At 42.0% G+C, this 18,307-nt stretch overlaps 1 protein-coding gene across 1 annotated transcript in view; it reads right to left on the minus strand.

Moving 5' to 3' along the window:
- LOC107109214 (amine oxidase [flavin-containing] A-like) overlaps positions 1-4,207 on the minus strand; it is a 59,219-nt gene extending 55,012 nt beyond the window's left edge. Inside the window, exon 1 of the mRNA XM_015409776.1 lies at positions 4,036-4,207. Coding sequence (XP_015265262.1) covers positions 4,036-4,081 — 46 coding nt within the window. The 5' untranslated portion in view covers positions 4,082-4,207. The remainder of the gene's footprint in view (positions 1-4,035) is intronic.
- Positions 4,208-18,307: the final 14,100 nt, after the last annotated feature.

Genomic DNA, 18,307 nt, shown 5'->3' on the forward strand with positions numbered 1-18,307 from the left:
GGTCCCCGGGCTATTAAATGCGTTGTGACCAGGAATAGGGCGTTTTCAGTGGCGGCTCCTATCTGGTGGAACGAGCTCCCAGAGGAGATCAGGGCTCTGCGGGACCTAGCACAGTTCCGCAGAGCCTGCAAGACGGAGCTCTTCCGCCAGGCGTTCGAATAGGAGCCGCCACCGCCATGGTACCACCAACGCCATGGCACCACCAACGCACTAGAATTTGGGTACAGGGTAATCTGGAGGTTGAGCACTTGAATGAGATTTTAAGAGATGGCCATCTTGGTTTTTATGCGAGGAGTATTGAATATATTTTTCTATGATTATAACTGGTTTTAAAAATTTTTAATGTATGTATTGTTTTATGTTATGACTTGGTAATACGACTTGTAAGCCGCCCTGAGCCTACGGGGAGGGCGGGATAGAAATACAAATAATAATAAATAATAAATAAAAGATGTGGCTCAAAACAACATTCAAATACCCCAGGCCAATGCTGTACTGACTGCAGAGTCACCCCTGAATGGCCATAAAATCACCATAAAGCTATGCAGACAGTACCATAAAACTGAGAGATCAAAGGAAGTGAAACCAGCATGTAGTGTGGAGGCTACCATAAAATCAGACAATCAAAGAAAGTGAAAGTGGCATGCAATGTAGAGGGGAATTTCTGTTCCAACGTGGGTTTGGTAAAACGGCGGAGCGAATGCTAGATGCAGAATGGGCCTTAGAATGTGGTTTTGAGCTACATCTTTTTCTGTTCCAGTGTGGGTTTTGTAAAACAGAGTGAATGCTAGATGCAGAATGGACCTAAGACTTGGTAATGAAAGCAGATTCAAGGGCTGAACCTCAACAACAGTTGAAGCCCTGTTTCCATTATTATTTGACAACAACTCCCCCAGTTCATATTAGAATAACAAAAGTTAACCCAACTAGAACTTCTAATTCTTGGTAGCTGGGCGGATTAAGAGAGGTCATTTTCAGTGCACCATCAGAGCGCTTCCATGTGACTAGCTTGTGGCAAGCAGCCAGAAAGTAATACAATACAGCCAACTGGTACTAAAGAAAAGCAACAAGGATGGTACTATGTATGCGCTGTCTTGGCTGATGTAACCATTCCTTTGCGTTCTGAAAGATTAGCAGGGGGGAAAAGACCAAAGAAGAGTGGTGTTTGTTCTCTTAAAGTGGATCAGCTTGCTATATGGAAGTTTTTGCAGCCCAGTCCTCATGGTGTTTACACAAAAATAAGTTTTATCAACAGATTGGGGGAGGGAAGCAAATTTCCATGGAAAGTTTTCCAAAATTGAAGAAAGAAGATCGAAGAACCAACTGTGAGATGAAAGAACTGAATAACAGCAGCCATTATGAAATTAATGCCACTAGCATTAATTACTGTGTGGTTTAAAGGGTTTTAGAATGGTTTTAATAATTTTATGTTTCATTGTATTTTATGTTTTATTGTAATTATGTGTTGATTTTGTGTAAGCTGTCCTGAGCCAACCTTGGCTGGGAGGGTGGAGTAAAAATTCAATAAATAACATTAAGAAATAAAATAAGTAAAACAGACATTTTTCTGGGAATTTCTGCAGTGCCTTCCATTCCTAAAGATTCATTGGTTCGTAAAGTTAACAATAATTGGGTGCCATTGCAAATACAGTACTAGGTAAACTATGCCGTTTCAGAAGAGTAATTAATGTTTTTCAGCTGATTGATTACCTTTAACAATTGTATGAGGTCGCACATGTCTGTTTTATTGAATTATATATGTGGGGTGGGGGGATAAAATAACAAATACATATAATAATCCAAAGTTTTACAAATCAAGTTATGAATACACTTGATTGGTTGTGCAGGTCAGATAAAAACCAAAGCTATAATTCTTGTTTGTATGTCTTTTCATACATTGGAAGGATACTGTAATCAATAATTTGTTATGGAATTAACAAGTAATGCATGTGATGCCTTTTCAGGGCTGCCTTTTTACATTTAAACAACGTAAATGATATACATTACTGTATTTTCTTTAGCTTTTTACAAGCATATTCCACTAAAAATAATTTCCACATAAAGCTTTAAATGTGTATACAAATGTGCACATGACCGTAACCTTAACTCTTATTCTGTTATATCGCTTTCCTATAGTGCTTTGAATAGTAGAAATGCTGACTGTCATAAATGCTGCTTCTTACATGGGCTTTGAAAGACACAGGTGCTCTCTGTACAATAATGACTCATTTAAAAAATATAATCTAAATCTGTAACAATAAAAATGTTTTTGAGACTAGACAAATAAAGGGCAAAACTCTGTAAGCAGCATGTGGCTCTGCAACATAGTTCTGATATTACATTTCCTTCAAGTCCCAGAAATAATCCTAAAACATGCACCATTGATTTTGTCAATTTATATGCTAACTCTTTTAGCATGTCACAACAAAAAACATAAATGTGCACGTCATAAAGCAATAAAATATCAGTCAAACCTCTCATGGAACACTCACTGTGACACCGAGTGCATTTGAAATGCATTGCCAGACCTGGGAATTTTAAATGTGACAAAAGTATAGTGCATGCCTAAGAACACCTACTAGGGAGTAAACCCCACTGAATAGTTTCAAGTAAGATTCTGGAGAGACTGTTTTAGGATTGCTCTCATAGCTACAGATGCCTTTGGGTACTTGCTAGTGGGAAAAGCTGCATGCACTGACCAAACATGCAACAGTTCACTGTAATGTACATGTTCTGTGTATTCATTAGAATTATTTGGATAGCCCTTCTCTCCACATCTGCAAGTGTACCATAAATACTGCACAACTATACATTCCCAATCAAGCTTAAACTCTTGGGAATCTGGGATCCTCCGTTTTCAAAGAGCAAATCATTATTTGCTAGCTTTGGGGGAAAGTGCTACCCGGAGACAGATTACCAGGACAATATGCTGCAGCCCAAATATTTCAGACTAAAATCCTTCTTTAGAAGCATCTCGGTGGATTGCTTTTTGTTCTCTGCCTCAAAGAAGGATTTTAACCCCCTCCCACTTTCTACATAATAAAGTTAAAGAAGGACAACCATGCTAATCCATATGAGCAAATTAAAACAGGAGTCTGTTGGCACTTTAAAGACTTTTTCAGAATACATTTGGTTTAAACATGGCATTGGACTCCTATTTTTCAGAACAAAATGTTTCCTATCATCTTTTCAGATCCACTCCCTTAGCTACAAGTGTTTTAAGGCTGTGGAGTCGGAGTGTAAAAGAGACTGGAAGAGACTGTAAAGTAGCTCCGAATCCAACCTCCTGCAGAGGCAGGACTCTAACAAATTGCCCTTGCACACACTTTATTTAGAAAGTGTGTATGCTGCCTCTCCCTAGACCTGGTCAAGGCAGATGGAAGAGGAGTCAAAGTCCACAAAGGCAGGACAAGTAGTAAAGCACATGCATTTTTTTAAAAGCCACATCGTTATACTTTCAGTCAAGAACAGCTACTGTTTCTAGGTTCTAACAGTCACGGAGGCAGGCAACGGCAAACCACCTCTCAGCGCCTCTTGCCTTGAAAACCCCACAGGGTCGCCATAAATCAGCTATGACATGACGGCACTTTCCTCCACCACCAGTCACGAAAAGGGTCAATGTCCCCTACGGGCATGAGCTAAGGAAAAGCCGCCCGTCTCACTTCAGTCCCATGAGAGGAGGAGAGCGGCTAGATAACTATTCAGCTTTACGTTTATTTTAGCCCCTTTAAATGGCTGGTCGGTCTTTCCCACACTGCAGCCGACGGACAGGTGAAAACTTCCTCCAGCCTTATGTTGGGCGAATAGCCATTTAAAAAACAGACACTGCTAGAGAGGCTCTGCTTGACGCTCGAGCAAACCCCGTCAAACTCTCGGACTCGCACTTTCCGTCCCCCCACCCCACCCCACCCCGGGGGGTCACTCCTCTGGCAACGTGGAAAACTGGGAAGGAGAGCAGCGCCCATTTCCGCAGCAGCCACCAAAGAGCTCATGATAAGGCACTTGGGGCAGAAGTCCCGAACGCCGACCACTGACCTGAGATGCCTCCTCCGACGACAACCACATCGTACTTGTTGCTCATGGCTGTTGTTGCTGCTGCTCGCCCAGCTGTCAGAGCGTGAAGAAAACGCTTCGCCTAAGCCAGCACTGAAGTCGAGAGCTGCAGCCGCGGGAAACTTCCTATCGGGGTCTCCCAAGACACCGCTCCGCCCGCCGCCGCCGCCGCCAATCACGGCCCGCTGGAGTGCCCTCTTTTGGCTCGGGAGCAGGGCGGGAAAAGGCACAGTAGGGGCGGGGCAGCAGTCAGCCGGGTCCTGGGAAAGGAAGCTGAAGGAGTTCTCACCGCTCGCAAGAGGCGCTGGCTTGATACTGGCCCAAGGCAGCCTCGCTTTGCTGGGGTTGGACTCATTTATATCTTGCACTCGTTTCTGTCGAAGGTGAAGGTGGACAGGAACAGGTCTGACCGGAATGCTGAAGACGAGCCTTTCGCGATTCACTTGCTCGGGGAGGGGTAGTGTCTATCCGCCATTTAAATCGCTAATGAAAATGGGGATTTCTGTGGCATGTTATGGCTTTTTACAAGGTGCTGTAACTTTTTTCATTACTTGGTAGATTCTACCTTTGAACATTACTTTACATTTTTAAAAAGTCCTCCATACAAATAGAAAACTAGCTCAGGTGCAGAAAGATTCTACCTGCGTTTTAGGCTGTTGCGCTCCTTTTCTAGTGCAGGTGTTGTTTTTTGGAGAACATTCTAGAATGTGAGCTTCAAGGTGTGAGGAAGGCCTGAGGCTGCAGTCTGAAGTACACTGTCCTGGGAGTTGGGCCCATAAAATAAAACGTGACTTGCTTCTGAGTAGACCTACTTAGAATTCCTCCCTGGGTGACTAATCCAAATGAACCAGTGGCTACCACATGGTTTGGGAATAACATCTACTGAATAAATTTTGGAGTATTACCAAAGCTGCATTGAAAGGGTTGAGATACAAGCTGTATTCCAACCCAGCATATAGGACACTTTCAGTTACTATTTAAAATGTTTATATCCCATGTTTAGGTCATTAAAAAATCCAAGACAGCTAGCAATCTATTTAAACAAGCATAACATTTAGTGTTATACGGCAACTAAATAATCTATCTTAAAATTCACTAAAACAATAGTTAAAATAGCATCAATGATAAACTTCAGTCCTAAACAGAGTTATACCTTTTTAAGCCTGTTGACTTTAATGGACTTAGATGAGTGTAACTCTGCTTAGGACTGCACTGAAAATCAACTAGCAAATTAATCATCTAAGGTAAATAAAAATGTTGGTATCTGGTGTCTAGATGAGTGTCTTTTGGATGATATTGTGCACATGTAGCAGCTAAACTAAATAATTAGTTTATAGTTGATTTTTTAATGCCAATTTAAACCTTGTAATATGGGATTGTGATTACTGGGTTCATAAGGTGCCATGGCTCACCATTGATACAAAAAACACCAATATCTGAAATAAATATGGTTAGAACTAGTTGTGCATACATGTAATGATAAAGGCAGATTTTGTAGGGAGGGAGGGAGGCTCCAAGTGAGCAGTAGCATGCCAGGACAGGAACAGAGAAATAGAGACAGAAGAAAATTTAGTGCATGTGAAGTAGAGAAACTGTAATTCAGCGACTGTTGATGTATTGTTAGAACATGAATAAATCTTTCAGACAAAAGTACAGTCAGGTGGCAAGTTATTTTTTGTGTATTTTCCCATCTTATTGCATGTACCAAAGGATGCCTGCCTCTGGGACACTATACATTTTGGCACTGTAACCACCAGCATATTCATACATAATAGTAACACTGTGAAAAGTTAAATATTTCTCTCCAACAAATATTCCCTTGTTCCTTTTTATCATCTGAGTCAACTTTCAATTCCTCTTTGAGAAGGAAACGGCCATAAGCAGAGTACTATTTCAGCAGGTTTATAGCTAAACACCAAAATAGCAACTATTGCTCTAACATGAGCATTAGTATTTGCTTTAAAAGAGAGTTGCCTGCAGACTATCAATGTTAGACTCACAGGGTGGCAAATATGGGTAAAGAGATACTTGCTAGTCCAGATACATCTATATATATAAAAGAAAGTCCGCTCACCGTAAAATCAACGCCCATGCCAAACTGCTGGACCTAGAGACACCAAATTCGGGGAGAGTGCTCCCACCATGGCGTAGGTGCTCGCTAAGAAGGGATTTTTAGTCAGGTATAGGAGACGAGGTGGGATGGCTTCCAACACACTCCCCCCACCTCCTAAACCTAACAGGCAGTTGTCTGTTGGGTGCAGCCACACCCCCACAGTGGTTTCTAATACTTCTCTCCCTCCCCCTCCTACACTGGACAGGCAGCTGCCTGTCAGGTGTAGGAGAGGAGGTGGGATGGCTTCCAACACACTCCCCCCACCTCCTAAACCTAACAGGCAGTTGTCTGTTGGGTGCAGCCACACCCCCACAGTGGTTTCTAATACTTCTCTCCCTCCCCCTCCTACACTGGACAGGCAGCTGCCTGTCAGGTGTAGGAGAGGAGGTGGGATGGCTTCCAACACACTCCCCCCACCTCCTACACCTAACGGGCGGTTGTCAGGTGCAGCCCCACCTCCACAGTGGCTTCTAATACTCCTCCCCCTCCTACACAGGACAGGGAGCCTGCCCCAGCAGGAACGCCTTAGTGATCCTGCCTCCACAGTGGCTTCTAATACTCCTCCCTCCTTGCCCTCCTTCACTGGACAGGCAGGAATGCTCACAGCCACCGGGGAGGTTTGCTCAGCAGGATTGCCTTAGCACTGCTGCTGGCCCAGCCTCCCCAATGCCTTTAAATACAATCCCCCCCCAACACCAGACAGGCCGGTGTCTGTCAGGTGTAGGAGCAGGGCCAGGGTATGAATGTTTATGGGGAGATAGTAAAGAACATTTCTAGGAGCCATTTCGATGTGTGCCTGCCTCATGAACCTGAAGAGATGTCCACCACATCACCACTCCCTCACACCAACTCCCCCTCACACCTCTCACCTCTTACTGCCCCCAAGAAAGCTCCTGGCAAATGTCGAGCCAAATACACCAACGCTACAAGAAGGAGGCAACTTAGGAATGCGGCAAAGACATTTGCACATAGCACTCCTGCAGTGCACTGAGCTGCACAGGCCAAGTACCAGCAAGATCACCCTGAGGTGCTCAGAACGACAGTCTCCATATGACCAAAACAATCCAGGAACACAAGTAGAGAGGCCATCACTTTCATGGAAGGTGGCAGGAGTTGACTTAACAGATGACTGCTTCTTAAATAGGCAGCTCTATGTAGCCTGCTCCAGAGTGAGCTCATCAAGCAGCCTGGTGCTCCTGGCACCTGAGGGCAGAACCACCAATGTGGTCTAGAGAGAGGTCCTTCGGTAGAGAGAGAGAAAAAGTACGTATGTCTCACTTCATTTCTTACACTACAATCTTCTCTGTTAGAATTCCTACAACAAATGTCACATTTCAAACTTCACATCATCAGTATTATAACTGGATTTACGGAACTTAAATACCGTGGCGAAGCACGGGTATCGGGCTAGTATATCTATATAAAATGCTTTACATATTTTCTATAAGCCTATGGGTTGGTGGTCTGCAATTGGTTCTGTCATTTATACAACACGTAATTTGTTTCAAAGAAATTAGTTTCAAAGAAGACATCGTAAATGTCATTTTTCACTCTTTTCACACTTTTAAGACCTGCAGGCATCTAGTGAAATAGGCTTATAACAGAATTGTTTGTCTTTAATGTGTCATTTCACTAATGTGGAACTAAAGCTGAGAGAAAATAACATGCCCAAGGCCAGACAAAAAATTGTTAACTTTAGGCCGTTTTCTAATTGGTTACTTACGGATGTTTTGGGTCATTTCAGACACAACTGTTTTGGCTCCTGGCAAACAAACAAAGCCACTTGCCTCCTGTACACATAACGGAGCTGAATTGTTTTTGTTTTTTAAAAACTTCTTCCATTTTTAGGTCCTCTTTGCTCTTCTGAATCACTGTCTTGAGATTTTTGAAATGTCAGCAGTGCTTCAGGAAGCGCTGGCTTTTCCCCTGCATTTCATAGCACGTTATTTTTTGCTTTTTTAAAAAAAATCTAACTTTTGCACTTGTGTGCTAGACCAGAATTGCAATTCAGTGCTGTAATAACAGCATTCAGACGCTTGTGTCTGTCAAGCTGCATAGAAACGAGGAGAAAAGTAGCTGATTGTGGGGTGGGTGCTCAGTGCCTGCAATGATTGCTGTTATAGTAGTTGCTAACAAAAGGTGTTTGTATTTATTATTTATTTATTTATTTATACCCCACCCTCCCCACGAATGGGCTCAGGGTGGCTTACAAGAGGGCAAGATATGCGCAAGTTATTTGTAGCAAATAACTTGACATTCAGCCATCCATAGCCCATGAATGCTAGCCAGAATTGGCCAGTAATCTCAAATATATATCTCAGGGAGGAGGACTTTTTGAGGGAATACAGAATAAAGAAAAGGGGTGAGGGGAAAGAATAAAAGGGAAAATAACAAAATACAATATAAAGGGCAGTTTTTGCAAATATAAAGGACAAGCCTTGATTCAAATACCTGAATTTTTAGGGAAAATATATGACATGATAACTTAAGAAACCACTGTAACAACCTATTGAACTTATTCTACCATTTTCTCATAATATATCAATCTTATCAATTATATGATAAAACTTGAATAACCTCAAAATGTGTGTATAATTTTAACATAAAAATTTGTTGCATTAAAAATAATATGGAAGATATCCTTAATATTTCATACTGAAACTATCATATAATATAAACCATTCAACTGCATGACTACAAAGATTGGTTATAGAGCTCTCAATAACCAGTCCAAAGGTAAAACAGAGATTGATTTTATTAAAGAGAAAAATAAAAGTACTAACATACAATAAACATGCAAGAAGACGCACACAGACCAATTAAGAAATAAAGGGATTAGTGGGAAATATAGAGGGGTATTGGGGTGATATAGCTACCTGTCCTGTAGAGCAGAAATCCAGGGGGAAGAGCAGGACGTCCAGCATCCTGGGTGAACAGTTTGGATCCAGGGAAACACGCATACCCACTGAGCTCTGGGTGCTATTTTTATAGGGAAAAGAATGATTCCTGAGGCAGTCTGACATTTGTGCCTCAAAATAATTTTAAAAAATGGCTTTCCTAGGGTAGACAATGACCTGGAAAACTTGTGAAAGTTTGCAGGAGAGTTGAGGTCCAGTGTAAACTAAGGTGTTAATGTGCTTCTGATAATATTAGCTAGATGTGTCTGTGAATGGCTGAATAGCATTCCCAGGAATGGACAAATGAAACAGGAGATGTTCTTGGGAGGACTTTTGGATGTAAAATGGGGTTTGGGCTAGAACTCTGATGGTTTCCTCAGGTGATTCAGAAGGCTAATGGATTCCTGATTAAACTAATCAAAAAGAAACAATGCTGCTTGGTGGCCCTCCTTTTCAATTATGTGGGAAAGGGGACAGACATTGGGAATTATTATTGTAAAGGAAATGTGAGGAGGAAAGGTGAGAGAAGGCTGATAGGATAAGTGATTCAGGCTGAATGATGTTAGTTCTGGGGTGAGGAAGTTCCATTGTCCGGCATATGCTGATGTCAGGGTGGAGGGAGAGGCTGCAGCTGGGTCAGACCAAGATGTCACACTTACCACGGTCTTTGCCTAGGCATAATTATGAGGCCTGCCTGTCTGGGGTCCATCGTTTATAATAAGATCAAGTCTGCCTGGCATATGTACTCCTGGTGTGCTGTAAAATTGAGGTGTTCTCCTCCATATTGCCTCTCAATAAAGAGAGGGGGTCTGCCTGCTTGGTACCTTTGGCTGGGGTTGCTTAATTCCATGCATAACCGGCTAGGTCTGTCTGCTTAAACCTCATCAGCGGGGGGGGGGGGGTGGTATGGTTCTATAATTGCTAGCTGATGGGCAGATTCTCAGCTCGCAATCCAGTTTTTTACTAAAGGTATATAGGAGTCAGTAAATTTAAACCAAAATAAATAGCTATCTTACAGGCTTCATTGGAGTAGTGTGTGTGTATTCAAATTTATGTTGTATTGAGTTTTGTTAAATTTTAAAACCTTTGTGTTTCTAAAGAAATTTGTACATAGAGTGAGGTTCACGCTCAGCGTTTACGTGTGATGGAGACTTTGTGTGTTGTGTACAAGTGTCCACTTTTGTGTTTAATCTTTCCCAGTGTTTCTTGATTTGTCGTTATTGATGTATTTGATGTAAAACAAGAGCTGCTGGAACAAAGCAGACACAACCTGCCCACAGCATAGAATCATAGAGTGGAAGGAACCTCCAGGGTCATCTAGTCCACCACCCTGCACAATGCAGGAAATTCACCTCCCCCTCCACATCCACAGTGACTGCTGTTCCATGCGCAGAAGATGACAAAAAACCTTCAGGATCCCTGGCCAAACTGGCCTGGAGAAAAATTGCTTCCTGACCCCAAAGTGGCAATCAGCATTTCCCTGGGCATGTAAGAAAGGGCCACAAGAACTAAGCACTGAGGTAACCCTTCCTGCCTTCCCTCTCATGATCTGCCTAAGTTCACACAATCAGCATTGCTGTTAGATGGCCATCTAGCCTCTGTTTGAAACGTTCTGTTTGAAAAGTTCTGGAGAAGGAGAGCCCACCACCTCCCGAGGAAGCCTGTTTCACTAAGGGACTGCTATGTCAGGAAATTGGTTCTGGTCCGACCTTCTGGGTCAACAGAAAACAACTCCACACCATATTCTATATGACAGCCCTTCAAGTACTTGAAGATGGTTATCATATCACCTCTCAGTCGTCTCCCCTCCAGGCTAAACATACCCAGCTCCTTCAATCTTCCCTCATAGGACTTGGTCTTCAGACCCCTCACCAACTTGTTGGGAGCCACCAAACCTGCAGCCTCCTCTTCAAGGAAGTGGCCAAGGGCCTCATGGGTGGCTCCTTTTCCTAAGGGGTGCCAGCCCCAAGCCCAACTTGTCAAACCTGCAGTTGTCCAGGAGCCATCTGTTGCCTGCAGTGACCCTGTTCTTAAGGCTGCTGGTTCTTCTCAACAAGCATTTCAGCCAGCTGGCCTCTCAGCCTACATTTCATATGACCCAACCTGTGGCTGAATCAGTAAGATGTAGAGCATTTCCTGTTTTTCAGGACTGGAAACCATGCCCTGTTTATTTTTAAACTCTCTTCTTTTCTGTTGAAATTGTGTTTATGTTTATGAATTTCAATGGCCTCCCTGTGTAATCTGACATAGTAATTGGATGTGTTGTCCAGCATTTCAGTGTATTGGAATAAGATACAGTTTACAACAACACTACAGATAAGATTAGAATTTCAACAGCCAATTCATATGCAAAAGAACCTCCTCAAGAAAGTGTCTCCATTAGCATGTCACAGCCTGGGAAACTCCTATAAGATAATGACTCAGCCCTACCCCACCTTCCAGAGTAAATATAAATTACTTGCCTACCATTTATCTTCTCACCTTGATACAAAGAGTACTCCATCTTTCTGTGTTATATCTCTGAGGATGCCAGTCACAGCTGCTGGCGAAATATCAGGTCCTACAATGCAAAGACCACGGCCATTCAGCCCAGAATATCTACAACTAATTTGTTAGTCTTTGTTAGTCTTTAAGGTGCTACTGGCTAACTGTAGCTCACCATTCATGGGCTACATGGATGGCTGAATGTCAGATCATTTGCTAAAAACACCTTTGGTTAACAGCTGCTGTAACACCAACCACTGCATGCACTGAGCCCCCACCACCCAATGAGCTACTTCTCACCTCTTATTTCTATGTAGCTTCACAACTGCTAGCATCTGAATGCTGTCATTATAACATTGAATTGCTATTTCAGTCTAGCGCAATAGTGCAAAAGTAAGAACTTTTTTTAAAAAAAAACAAAAATAATGTGCTGCGAAAAAGGCGGGCGGGGGGAAGCATCACAGTTTGAAATGGTGCTTCAGACATGGCTTATCAATGGTTTCAAATATGCTGTCTGAAACCTCCATTTTCATGTTGCTTTACAAGGAATTGGGCCAGCAATGGATAACAACAGGTTTAAAATGGCAGTGTGAAAAGGGGGCTTAGAATTTTAACTTAGGGTTCTGAGGTTAGAGGAACTCAGAAGAGCAAAGAATTTCTCTGCCTGTGGGAATTCATGACTCATCATAGAGAAAAGATTCTTAGGCCATGGCTCAAGTGTGGAAGGATGGGTGTAAACCAGGGACTGTTGCTCCTGAGAAAGTCCAGATACTGCAAAAGGGCTGACTTGAGAATTCTGTTAGTTGCAGTGAACTTTTATTTATTTTGTAAATCTGAATTACTTGGAACAGCAGAAGTTTACAGGATGCAGAATACACCTTGTGTGATAGAAGTTAAATGTTATTATTATATAATTAATACGTCATGGAGGCCTGGGACCCAATCTCCACTTAACAGGCATGTATGATTTTTTTCCTGATAACAGCCTTATGTCACTCATCAGGATACTGATTACTCATTCTTCTCTTTCCTATGTTCCTAGAAGGCTCTTCAGTTTGTTCAAACATTGTACCATTTATGTTGCTTCTCCAACATAGTTCCCTTTGCACCTTTCTGACATAATGAAAAAGCACTGTCGTATCACAGAAAATGAAATCTTCCATAAAGACAGGAACACTTAAAAATACGTTTGTGTTCCAGTTTTCACTTTCTCTTATTGGTTTGTTCAGTGTTCCTATATAGATTTTGTGAACCATTTGGTTCTTTATAACTTCTAAACATGCAAAGTATATGTTGGCACATGCTACTGACAAATTGTGCAAGTTTCTAGGCTTTAATGCAGAAAAATAGTTAATTATTGCACATTATAGCTAAACTGCTTATATTTCAGTGTGTTCCATGTCTTCAAAAGGTCATATTTTGCAATATCATTAAAGCAACCTAGTATTTTACTGGTAATAAACAGGGAAATGATTATGAAGTTGTAAAATAATTTGTGTTCAAAGTTCTTCACACAGTGATAAGCATCAAGCTGACAGTATATGCCAAAAGTGAACAGATCACTAGTTCATCTGCAGCTGCCATGAGAATTGCCCTCAGCAGCTTTATTTCCTATATAAGTTTAAAAACTTAGATCAGCAGGGTGAGGCAATGGAAGCACCTGGGTAAATTCTGGATAAGGGTGCGAAATGGGCATCAGAGGTTGTACAATGTATTAATGACAAAATAATATTATATACATATACCTTACTCTTAGTTTTGGTCTGGAATCATTAGATATATTCTCGGGTGAGAGATAAAAGTGGCTTAGAGGTTTAGTGAGTGCAACAGGCTGTGAAGAGTGATGAGGCTGCATTGTTTTATTGATTTTATGCCTACTTCCTAACATAGTGACTGCCATCCTAAGTCCTGTCCCTGAATGGCTCAGGATAGTGACTAAGCTGAACACCAGTATAACTTGATGGTGATATGTCTGGAAATATGCAAGCTACACCTGTGTCAAGCTACACTAGTGACATAAAGGTGTATCCTGGTACCAAAGTAGTTTGGGTCAGCATCAGAAGTATGTCAGGGATGGACTGGAACTTAGTCAGCATCCTCAGGCTCCCCAGTCTGTGTTCTTTTTCTGGTGTAATATCACACTGGTGATAATCCTGGATAGACTTTAAAGTCTCCACAGAACACATGCATAGTGAAAGTAAACATCAAAGCCACATCAGTGCCACTCAAACCCACATGTGCAGTGTGTGTTCATTGCAGGGCTTCATGCCATAGCCCTTCTGACAAGGATGTCAGTATTCCATGTAATGTTAAGCCATGCTGTAGATCATAGGCATCTAACAGACAGGAGCTGACAGCTCTAAGTGTTACAGGAGCTGGCTCAAACTAGTTCCAGCTGGTAATTGCTAGAGCTAATTAGCACTGAGTCACAGTGACTCAGCATTGGCTGTGATTGGCCAATGGATGTATATATTCAGTGAAGAACTGTAGTATTCATTCCTTCTTGGAATGCGAGTGTCAGCGGAGCATTACGTCGCTCAGTATAAGGATTTGGTGAGAGGCTTGTATAATAAACTGTATATTATTTGTACATAAGCCTGAGAGACTCCAGTGTTTATTGGATATCCTTGCACCCATGTTTGGTCTGCTGTGGGCTTACACCGCCTAATACTGACAAAGAAGTGGGGCAGTCCCATCCTTGTTGTGTCCTCCTTGTGGGCAATGGCAGGCTGACGTCAAGGAGTGTGGCCACATCAGCACATGCTGGTTGGTTGTTTCTATCGCTGCGTCTCACGGGAACATCATCAGCCCCTGTAAGAAGAGCTCTGTAAGCTCTTGGAGGATTGGCTACATTAGGGGTATGTTGTCTAATATGCAAAGGAGTTCCTGCTACAAAAAGAGAGCCCCGAGTCACGTCACTATATGACTGGTGTTCTGGAAGACTGGTCAGGCCTGATTCAGGTCTAGGCATGCATTTAAGAAGCCAGCATCAAATCATTTTTTCTCCTGGCAAGAGATACCCACTACATACAGTATTTTTATTTGTTTTGGGAATGGGTGTAGTGTGACAGGACTAATACTATTAAAGAACCTTTGCTTCCATTTTATCTTTTTATTGCAACATAACTATTTGCATGTTCAATATTAATCAGCTTAGAAGAATAAAATGTCATCAATTGATTCTACATAGATAAAGGAAGGCCATTGCTCAAGACCATTATAATTTCTTATCCAAAAATAAGCAGGTCATAAGCAAGGAGCCCCTTCTAAGAAGAAGCACATAGCCAGTGTCCTATATTTATAGGTTTTCAAAATTTTCTTGAAATTTTGTCCTGCTTCATAAGGATACATATTTTTGTCTAACTAATCAATATATTGAATTTTCAATCTGACCAAATCCAAAGACTGGAGCCTTGAACACACAAGACAGATCTCTCTATCAACAAAAAAAGCCCCAGGTTTGCAGAAAAATCTGAAATTAAACAAAATACATTGGGGGTTAACCCTCACCCCCAAATAATATATAACAATTATAGTTTTAAGAAACAAACGACTCAGTGGCAATAGCTAGGCAACCACAACAGTATTGCCAGCCTTCAAGCCTTGGTTTCTACTAATAATAATTTTACTATTTTACTACTACTAATAATTTTACTAATAATAATTTTACTATTTCATTTCATGGTTTTTATTTAGAATAATTGGAATGAATATGGCCATACCTAGGGCCCATCATTAATACCAGCAACACAATTGCAAACATATAAGGTAATTCTAGTTTGAAAAAAATCAATTGTTTAAATTAATAAGGATTTGGTATACATTCATAATAATCATTTGAGTTTCCTTTCCCCTTTTTTCTCCCCCCTCTATTTTTATAATTTCAGGATACAACATCTGGTCTTTAAATAAGTATACATATGTTTGAACATGTGTCTATACTATGTTGTATAGTGACCACTGAGGAAGGCCTTTTGAGGCTGAAACGCGTTTGGTCTTCAGTTGGAAAGTGTTAACCCATCATGTGTATTAATAATTGATATGCTTTTATTAGTCTGATACTTGAAAAAAAAATTAAGCCGAATATATTTTAATATGTGTACACCTTAATAAATTTTGTATTTTTATAATATATATGGTCAGCTTAACCCTTCTGGTTCGCAGTGTTATCTTGGGTTGAGTTTTTCCCTTCTCCCCCCCCCCTTTTCCCCCAGTTTTTGTCCTCAACCAGAGCCAGGCCTTCTCAGGCCTGGCTCCAACTTTGTGGAACTCTCTGCCTACTGACATAAGGGCCCTGTGGGACTTGTTACAAATTCCACAGGGACTGCAAGGCAGAGATGTTCCGCCAAGCATATGATTGAGGACTGCAACAGTTTTTAACAATGGTTACAACTGGCCTATTAGCTGCTCTCCCCCCCCCCCGCAAATGTAAATTGGGGGTTAGAGTTTTGCATTATTGCGCCATGTAGATGTTCAGTTTTATGGTTTTGTATTTTAGATTGTTTTAATGTAATTTGTATGAACTCATTGTACATCTCTCTGAGCCCATTCACAGGGAGGGAAGTATAGAAGTTCAATGAAATAAATAAATAAACCAAAGATGGACAGATAAAATGTAAGTTGGTTGGTATGTGGAAAGGAAGAAGGGAAAGGACAGTAAATGAGAGGCAGCTAGGAGGAAGGAAAGAAGAAATAGGGTGGGGAGGGCAATAAAGGGAAAAGTGAGGTAACCCCTGCAGGTACGTGTGAAAAAACAGACATTCATATTAGTGAAGAAGCATATGAAGTAATATGGCATATTTTCAGATGTTTAGATATATACTTGCAATATATAGTGTTATCTGGGATTTCCAGGTTGTTTCCTAGAAGAGGTACCCAAGGGGTACACAAATTACTCCCTTCAAGAGGACAGGAAAGGGGCTACAGCAGGAGTTGGCAACCTTTCTGGCATCCACTTGTGAAGATGTTGGTGTCCCAGCAAATGGGAGGGTGGTGTACTTGTCCATACACACTGCATTAGTTGCATAATTATCTATTTTTCCCCATTGACAAACTGCCCCATGGAGCAACTATTGCTTCCATTGTAAAAATCTCACAACAGATCCAATAGCGTCTCCATAAAATGAGCAGGGGGAGAGACTGAAGCTGCTTCTCCCTTCCCACTTTGGTTGTAAACAGAGAACAGCGAGTGTGCATTGTTTTCCAATAAACTAATAAACTGTTTTCCAATATATTGTTTTCCAATAAACATGAGGACTTTCTAATGTATAGAGGCCCCCTTTGGTTAGTGCTCCTGAGATGAAAAACCAAGTCGTTTCAAGGCTAGACTAATACAATGCACTCTGTGTGGAGCTGCCATTGCAGATGAGCTAGAAGCTTCAACTGGTAAAGAATATATCAACTCAGCTGTGGGCCAGCTACATTGTAGACAACTACACTGGTTACCAGTATGCTTTCAGATTCAATTCAAGATGCTGTTTCTTGCATTTAAAGCCCTATATGACCCGGGACCCACATACATGAAGGACCATCTTCACTGGCATGAACTCAGATAATTTTAAAACTCCCTTTTGACTGATCACTCCCTGAAAGCTACTAGATGTGTTACAGCTTGACATGGTCTCTTTGGCTGCTGTGGGAGCCTGAGAGACCAGCCTTCCTAAGAAGGTTGTTGTTGTTCAGTCGCACAGTCGAGTCCGACTCTTCGCGACCCCATGGACAATCTCCCGCCAGGCTCTCCTGTCTTCCGCCGTCCTCCAAAGTTGGCTCAATTTCATGTTCGTTGCATCGCTGACACTGTCTAACCATCTCATCCTTTGCCGTCCCCGTCTTCTTTGACCTTCAATCTTTCCCAGCATCAGGGCCTCAATGTTGGTTGAGATTCAGGAACACTGTGAAGCTGTTCTGTTTGAAAGAGAATTTGATTGAGGCTGAAGTGTTTCCTGTTGGTAATTTTTGGGAAGAGTCCTACATGGAATATACAAAGGGTTTGCAGGGGAAGTATTTGTGTTATGCAGAGGAATTCTATAATAGCAAACTTGACATGTATGTCCTGCTGTCCAGGTGAGGGAAACAAGGCTCAGTATGCTCTGGGCAGAAGTGGGGTGGTGGTGGCTACTTTCCAAAATCTCCCCAAACTAGATAAGTTCTCAGTATGTAACAATTAACACAATGGGGAACATCTTTGCAAGGTGACCACCAGCCTTGGGGTTCCACTTTTCTTTTTAAATCACAGAGATTCCATGCCTATAAAAGCTGCATGGCAAGCAGAATTTCAAGAGGTTCATCTTTTTGTGGTGTCTTCCAGACAGAGACAGGATTTTGTGGTTTCTCCACTGTGGGTGCAGCTGCAGGTAAAGCAGAGCAGCAACAGGGCTGTGAGAGAGAAAGGCCTCAAGAGCACCATTACCTGCCTGGCTGAATTTAAAAACAGGAGGAGTGGGGCAGCCTCCCCTCCCCAGGTTGGAACCTGAAAAAAGAGGCAGGCCCAGCTGGGGGTGGGGAAACAAAGGAGTGAAGGGAAAGGAGGCTGATGAGGGTAGCCCAAGAGAAGACCTACCTGCAGGCAGTTTGCTCAAGGAAGAGTAGAGACAGCTCCCAAGGAAGAAAGGAAGAAGCTCTGGGCCTGGACGCAAAGAGGAGCAGGCTACATAGAGCTGCTCCAGGTACAGCACTCCCTAGGTAAGACATAGACAGGCTCCAAACCAAGGGAAGGGACTAAGGACAGAGGTTAAAGGGACAGTATTCCTTGGCTGCATAT

This window comes from Gekko japonicus, unplaced genomic scaffold (assembly GCF_001447785.1).
Source record: "Gekko japonicus isolate JY-2015 unplaced genomic scaffold, Gekko_japonicus_V1.1 scaffold4, whole genome shotgun sequence".
Classification (NCBI taxonomy): domain Eukaryota; kingdom Metazoa; phylum Chordata; class Lepidosauria; order Squamata; family Gekkonidae; genus Gekko; species Gekko japonicus.